The 7,601-nt window shown below is 57.6% G+C and overlaps 1 protein-coding gene across 1 annotated transcript in view; it reads left to right on the top strand.

Moving 5' to 3' along the window:
- The window catches only part of tesk1a (testis associated actin remodelling kinase 1a), a 77,535-nt gene extending 70,145 nt beyond the window's left edge, over window positions 1–7,390 (top strand). The window contains exons 8-11 of the mRNA XM_084454549.1: window positions 1,387–1,470; window positions 3,334–3,420; window positions 3,554–3,650; window positions 6,171–7,390. Coding sequence (XP_084310675.1) covers window positions 1,387–1,470; window positions 3,334–3,420; window positions 3,554–3,650; window positions 6,171–7,216 — 1,314 coding nt within the window. The 3' untranslated portion in view covers window positions 7,217–7,390. The remainder of the gene's footprint in view (window positions 1–1,386; window positions 1,471–3,333; window positions 3,421–3,553; window positions 3,651–6,170) is intronic.
- The last annotated feature ends 211 nt before the right edge of the window (window positions 7,391–7,601 follow it).

The following is a 7,601-nucleotide window of genomic DNA, read 5'->3' as shown; positions in this document are numbered from 1 at the left end:
CACCCTCTCAACTCCAAACACCCTCTCAACTCCACACCCTCTCAACTCCAAACACCCTCTCAACTCCAAACACCCTCTCAGCTCCACACACCCTCTCAGCTCCACACACCCTCTTAACTCCACACACCCTCTCAACTCCACACACCCTCTCAACTCCACACACCCTCTCAACTCCACACACCCTCTCAACTCCACACCCTCTCAGCTCCAAACACCCTCTCAACTCCAAACACCCTCTCAACTCCACACACCCTCTCAACTCCAAACACCCTCTCAACTTCACACACCCTCTCAACTCCACACACCCTCTCAACTCCACACACCCTCTCAACTCCAAACACCCTCTCAGCTCCAAACACCCTCTCAGCTCCAAACACCCTCTCAACTCCAAACACCCTCTCAGCTCCACACACCCTCTCAACTCCACACACCCTCTCAACTCCACACACCCTCTCAACTCCACACACCCTCTCAACTCCACACACCCTCTCAACTCCACACACCCTCTCAGCTCCAAACACCCTCTCAACTCCAAACACCCTCTCAACTCCAAACACCCTCTCAACTCCAAACACCCTCTCAGCTCCACACACCCTCTCAACTCCAAACACCCTCTCAGCTCAAGTTCTTCCTGGTTCTGCTCCAAACACCCTCTCAGCTCCAAACACCCTCTCAACTCCAAACACCCTCTCAACTCCAAACACCCTCTCAACTCCAAACACCCTCTCAGCTCCAAACACCCTCTCAACTCCAAACACCCTCTCAACTCCAAACACCCTCTCAGCTCCACACACCCTCTCAACTCCAAACACTCTCTCAACTCCAAACACTCTCTCAACTCCAAACACCCTCTCAACTCCAAACACCCTCTCAACTCCAAACACCCTCTCAGCTCCAAACACCCTCTCAGCTCCAAACACCCTCTCAACTTCAAACACTCTCTCAGCTCCACACACCCTCTCAGCTCTAAACACTCTCTCAGCTCTAAACACTCTCTCAGCTCCACACACCCTCTCAGCTCCACACACCCTCTCAACTCCACACACCCTCTCAGCTCTAAACACTCTCTCAGCTCCACACACCCTCTCAGCTCCACACACCCTCTCAGCTCCACACACCCTCTCAACTCCACACACCCTCTCAGCTCACGCTCTTCCTGGTTCTGCTCCGAACACTCTCTCAGCTCACGTTCTTCCTGGTTCTGCTCCAAACACCCTCTCAGCTCACGTTCTTCCTGGTTCTGCTCCAAACACCCTCTCAGCTCTTCCTGGTTCTCTTCAGGCCGTCAAGCAACACTCCCATCCTGAAGCGTTGTTTTTGTTTTGTTTACGTTTACCTGCTTTGATTTGAACGTGTTTTGTAAGCATCCTGACCTCTGACCTCCAGGTGGACGTGTTCGCCTACGGCATCATCCTGTGTGAGGTCATCGCCCGGATAGAGGCCGACCCGGACTTCATGCCTCGAACCGAGGTACAAAAAAACAACAACCTGACCCCGTCTCTGAACCCTTAACCCCCTCCCCTTACACCCTTACTACCCTTCCCTTACACCCTTACTACCCTTCCCTTACACCCTTACTACCCTTCCCTTACACCCTTACTACCCTCCCCTTACACCCTTACTACCCTTCCCTTACACCCTTACTACCCTTCCCTTACACCCTTACTACCCTCCCCTTACACCCTTACTACCCTTCCCTTACACCCTTACTACCCTTCCCTTACACCCTTACTACCCTTCCCTTACACCCTTACTACCCTTCCCTTACACCCTTACTACCCTTCCCTTCAACCCTTACACCTGACCATAACCTCCAATCCCACCCTCAAACACCGGCCCCAGCCCTAACCCCGGCCCCAGCCCTAACCCCGGCCCCAGCCCTAACCCCGGCCCAGCCCTAACCCCGGCCCCAGCCCTAACCTCAGACCCAGCCCTAACCCCGGCCCCAGCCCTAACCCCGGCCCCAGCCCTAACCCCGGCCCCAGCCCTAACCTCAGACCCAGCCCTAGCCCCAGCCCTAACCCCGGCCCCAGCCCTAACCCCGGCCCCAGCCCTAACCCCGGCCCCAGCCCTAACCTCAGACCCAGCCCTAGCCCCAGCCCTAACCCCGGCCCCAGCCCTAACCCCGGCCCCAGCCCTAACCTCGGCCCCAGCCCTAACCCCGGCCCCAGCCCTAACCCCGGCCCAGCCCTAACCCCGGCCCCAGCCCTAACCTCAGACCCAGCCCTAACCCCGGCCCCAGCCCTAACCCCGGCCCCAGCCCTAACCCCGGCCCCAGCCCTAACCTCAGACCCAGCCCTAGCCCCAGCCCTAACCCCGGCCCCAGCCCTAACCCCGGCCCCAGCCCTAACCCCGGCCCCAGCCCTAACCTCAGACCCAGCCCTAGCCCCAGCCCTAACCCCGGCCCCAGCCCTAACCCCGGCCCCAGCCCTAACCCCGGCCCCAGCCCTAACCCGGCCCCAGCCCTAACCCCGGCCCCAGCCCTAACCTCAGACCCTCTAGTGTTATATCGTCTCCTCTCTGCTCACTGACCCACATGGGCCGTGTTTCTTCTGCAGATCATCACACGCTGCTGCAGCGAAGGAGCTCAATATTTAATCACTGCAGTGCAGAAAGTGGCCAAGTGGGATGGCTGTATGTGTGTGTGTGTGTGTGTGTGTGTGAGAGAGCCTAGTGGGATGGCAGTATGTGTGTGTGTGTGTGTGAGAGAGCCTAGTGGGATGGCTGTATGTGTGTGTGTGTGTGTGAGAGAGCCTAGTGGGATGGCAGTATGTGTGTGTGTGTGTGTGTGTGTGAGAGAGCCTAGTGGGATGGCAGTATGTGTGTGTGTGTGTGTGTGTGTGAGAGAGCCTAGTGGGATGGCAGTATGTGTGTGTGTGTGTGTGTGTGTGTGTGTGAGAGAGCCTAGTGGGATGGCTGTATGTGTGTGTTTGTGTGTGAGAGAGCCTAGTGGGATGGCTGTATGTGTGTGTGTGTGTGTGTGTGTGTGTGTGTGTGAGAGCCTAATGGGATAGCTGTGTGTGTGTGTGTGTGTGTGAGAGAGAGAGAGAGAGAGAGTGAGAGAGACCTGTTATGAGAGGGAACTCTTATTGCAGGGTATTACAGGAGTTAGTGTTTGGCTCCACCTAGTGGAGACTCTAGAGAACTACGGTTCTTCCTGCTTTTGATACTCATCAACATGACACATTCAGTCTGATTGACATTTCTCTGCTGCCACAAGGTAGCAGGTATATATGAAACAGGTTTTAATGGTGATGATGATGGTGACGGTAGTGACTGACCCACAGTGTGTGTGTGTGTGTGTGTGTGTGTGCTGTGTGTGTGTTTGTCCAGGACTTTGGGCTGGACGTGGAGGCGTTTGAGAACATGGTGGGAGACTGTCCACCAGCGTTCCTCAGTCTGGCCGTCACCTGCTGCAGTGTAAGAAACAGAAGACGCGCGCACACACACACACACACACACACACACACACACACACACACAGGCTCACCCACAGTTCCATAGTACCTTCTCTCCTGTGTCATTCCTTGTTCCGTCTCTCTCTGGTTGTCAGATGAGAGCGGAGGATCGTCCCTGGTTCTCTGACGTCGTCGTCTCCCTGGAGGGGATGGACAGAGGGGAGGAGCAGGGCCTCAAGCCCCTGGACCTGGGTGAGTAGAGAGAGACCAGTAGAGAGAGACCCTGGGTGAGTAGAGAGAGACCAGTAGAGAGAGACCAGGTGCCTCAAGCCCCTGGGCCTGGGTGAGTAGAGAGAGACCAGTAGAGAGAGACCCTGGGTGAGTAGAGAGAGACCAGTAGAGAGAGACCAGGTGCCTCAAGCCCCTGGGCCTGGGTGAGTAGAGAGAGACCAGTAGAGAGAGACCAGGGGCCTCAAGCCCCTGGGCCTGGGTGAGTAGAGAGAGACCAGGGGCCTCAAGCCCCTGGGTGAGTAGAGAGAGAACAGGGGCCTCAAGCCCCTGGGTGAGTAGAGAGAGACCAGTAGAGAGAGACCAGGGGACTCAAGCCCCTGGGTGAGTAGAGAGAGACCAGGAGCCTCAAGCCCCTGGGTGAGTAGAGAGAGACCAGTAGAGAGAGACCAGTAGAGAGAGACCAGGGGACTCAAGCCCCTGGGTGAGTAGAGAGAGACCAGTAGAGAGAGACCAGGGGCCTCAAGCCCCTGGGTGAGTAGAGAGAGACCAGGGGCCTCAAGCCCCTGGGTGAGTAGAGAGAGACCAGGGGACTCAAGCCCCTGGGTGAGTAGAGAGAGACCAGGGGCCTCAAGCCCCTGGGTGAGTAGAGAGAGACCAGGGGCCTCAAGCCCCTGGGTGAGTAGAGAGAGACCAGTAGAGAGAGACCAGGGGACTCAAGCCCCTGGGTGAGTAGAGAGAGACCAGGGGACTCAAGCCCCTGGGTGAGTAGAGAGAGACCAGGGGCCTCAAGCCCCTGGGTGAGTAGAGAGAGACCAGGGGCCTCAAGCCCCTGGGTGAGTAGAGAGAGACCAGTAGAGAGAGACCAGGTGCCTCAAGCCCCTGGGTGAGTAGAGAGAGACCAGGAGCCTCAAGCCCCTGGGTGAGTAGAGAGAGACCAGTAGAGAGAGACCAGTAGAGAGAGACCAGGGGACTCAAGCCCCTGGGTGAGTAGAGAGAGACCAGTAGAGAGAGACCAGGGGCCTCAAGCCCCTGGGTGAGTAGAGAGAGACCAGGGGCCTCAAGCCCCTGGGTGAGTAGAGAGAGACCAGGGGACTCAAGCCCCTGGGTGAGTAGAGAGAGACCAGGGGACTCAAGCCCCTGGGTGAGTAGAGAGAGACCAGTAGAGAGAGACCAGGGGCCTCAAGCCCCTGGGTGAGTAGAGAGAGACCAGGGGCCTCAAGCCCCTGGGTGAGTAGAGAGAGACCAGGGGCCTCAAGCCCCTGGGTGAGTAGAGAGAGACCAGTAGAGAGAGACCAGGTGCCTCAAGCCCCTGGGTGAGTAGAGAGAGACCAGTAGAGAGAGACCAGGGGCCTCAAGCCCCTGGGTGAGTAGAGAGAGACCAGGGGCCTCAAGCCCCTGGGTGAGTAGAGAGAGACCAGTAGAGAGAGACCAGGGGCCTCAATCATGCGTACCCAGCTCTCTAAGCCACCTTCGGTATTTAGAAAGAAAAAATAACTTTTCGGTTCTCCACGCAAATTCTGACCCACGCATAAGTACATTTATGGAGAATTGACAAACTGCCTCTCCGATGGCAGAAGGATGAAACTGTAAAAGCTGTTGATAAATTGATAGGTCCTGTAACATAAGTTAGCATTACCTCTAACCTATAGGCCTACCTCTATAGACTAGAGCTCCCTGAATATGACTTGAATATGAGGAGATGTTTATGTGGGCAGTTCTGATGCAGAAGTGGAGACGGCTTGTTTGAGAAGTTTGACTGTGCGGTGCTATTGAATACATATTAGGGTGTGGGAATGTTTTCACCAATACGACAACGTCTGTCTGTCTGTGTCCCACACGTTGTCACTCTTCATTAGATATATATTATCAAGAGATAAATGCAGGCCTCTAAAGGGCATGGTCTAGGATAATAATATTTTGATCCGTAATTGAATCTGTAATTATTGAACACTATTTAGGAATTGGTTTGTTCATGAGTCAATGGTCACACAGAATTAGAACCAGCCGTTGGGTTTAATGAGGAATAGGCTACAAAACCCCCACCAGCACAGGTAGGCCTGCAGGTCTCTGCTGGCTCATAATGAACAAACAGGCCTGATCATTTAGCCAAGCCAAATGTAATACTTCCATGCTATGACATTCTCATGAATAATAAGGTGAACAGTAGGACAAATTGCTTTTAAGCTGACGCAGTTTTTGACTAATATTGTTGTCACAGTGACATGGGTTGGGATTTAACCTGTGACCTTCAGTTTACGAGACTGACGCCTTGTCATTCAGGGGGATGGAGAGTGAGAGAGGGATAGAGTGAGAGAGACAGATGGAGAGAGAGGGAGGGATGGGGAGAGAGAGAGAGAGGGATAGAGTGAGAGAGACAGATGGAGAGAGAGAGAGGGATAGAGTGAGAGAGACAGATGGAGAGAGAGGGAGGGATGGGGAGAGAGAGAGAGAGGGATGTGTGGAGAGATAAAGGCATGATTGGACTGACCGGACTCCACCAGCAACGTTGTCCTAACGTTCTCCTAACGTTCTCCCTCACAGAACCCGTCACCGTCAGCCCCTACCGTCGCCGTAGCTCCCCCTGTCGCCCGGGCGACCAGCGCCTGTCGCGGAGCCAGTCGGACATGCTGCCCCCGACGACCCCGCCCCCCTCCTCGGGCACGCCGGCGCGTGTGAACCCCTTCTCCCAGCGCCGGGACCTGAACGGGGGCCGCATCAAGCTGCTGGACACGCCCAGCAAGTCTGTGATCTCCCTGAGCTTCGCCCTGCCCCCCGCGCCCCGGCGCCAGCCCAGCGCCTCCCCGCCGCTCTGGGGGGAGTCCCGGGGGACGGGGGGCGCCCCCCCCCCGCGGAGGTGCCGCTCGCTGCCCTGCACCCCGGAGCTGGGACGCACCCTCACCCTGCTGAGAGACCCCCTGCTGCTCGGGGCGGGAGGGGAGGAGGACTGGGAGGAGGAGGAGGAGGAGGAGAGGGAGGTGGAGCCGGCGGGAGGTTCCGGGCTGCCCCTGGAGCTGGAGATGGTGCTGCTAGAGCGCCTGGAGGAGGAGGAGGGGGAGGAGGGCGTGTGTCTGGGAGAGCCGATGGACTGCAGCAGGTCCCCCGACACACTGGAGGGCGCTGTTCCCGGCCCTGGCAGGCCCTTCCTCCCCCCCTCCCCCTCCCCCTCCCCCCCATGCCTACGGCCCAACGGCTGGCCCCGCCCCGTCTCCAACGGACCGCCCCGCCTGCCTCCCCTGCCCCGATTGGACAACAACAACGGCTCGGCCGTGGCGATTGGACGGCCCGTCGTCTGGCGCGGGGGCGGGGCCAACGGGTACCCCGCCCCCGAGCAGGACGACGTGGTGTCCGTCTGCCCCGGCTGCTGTCTGATCGGCCTGAGCTTCCCTTCCGTGTGCCTGCGGGGGGCGGCCCCTCCCCCCCCCCGCCGCGTCCCGCCCCGGCGCCGTGCGTTCCGGAACATGAACGGCGGCGAGGTCTCGGGCGCGGCGGCGGCGACCAAGGGGCTCCTCTGCCGGGGGGCCAACGGCCTGGCCCCTCCCACGGCGCCCTGCGAGCCGGGACACCCTCTGCCGGAGGCTCAGACTTAGAGAGAGAGAGAGCGCCCCCGGTGGACAAACAGGGACAACACTGACGCCCTCACTATCACTGCTCTGTGACGGTGACGCCACTGCTGGTCAGCAGGGAGAGGAAGAGGAGGAGGAGGAAGATTACTACTGTACTACCTGAAGTCAGCAGATAGCCGTGTGTGTGTGTGTGTGTGTGTGCGCGTGATAGAGGTGTATAGAGACTGGTGGAGTGTTGGGAGTGAGAGGGAGAAGCAGGGTGAAAATGAGAAGCTATTTGACACTTTTAACACTAGAGGAATTCTGGGTTTTAAACAGTGGGTGTCACCTTCCACTTTTCGATGACGACACTTTGGTTAGTGACTTTCCCACAGGATTACTGGTGCTGTAGATCTGTACTGGTTCTAGA

The sequence above is a fragment of the Borostomias antarcticus genome (assembly GCF_949987555.1).
Source record: "Borostomias antarcticus genome assembly, chromosome: 20".
NCBI lineage: Eukaryota > Metazoa > Chordata > Actinopteri > Stomiiformes > Stomiidae > Borostomias > Borostomias antarcticus.
This window is presented reverse-complemented; position numbering and strand designations above follow the sequence as displayed.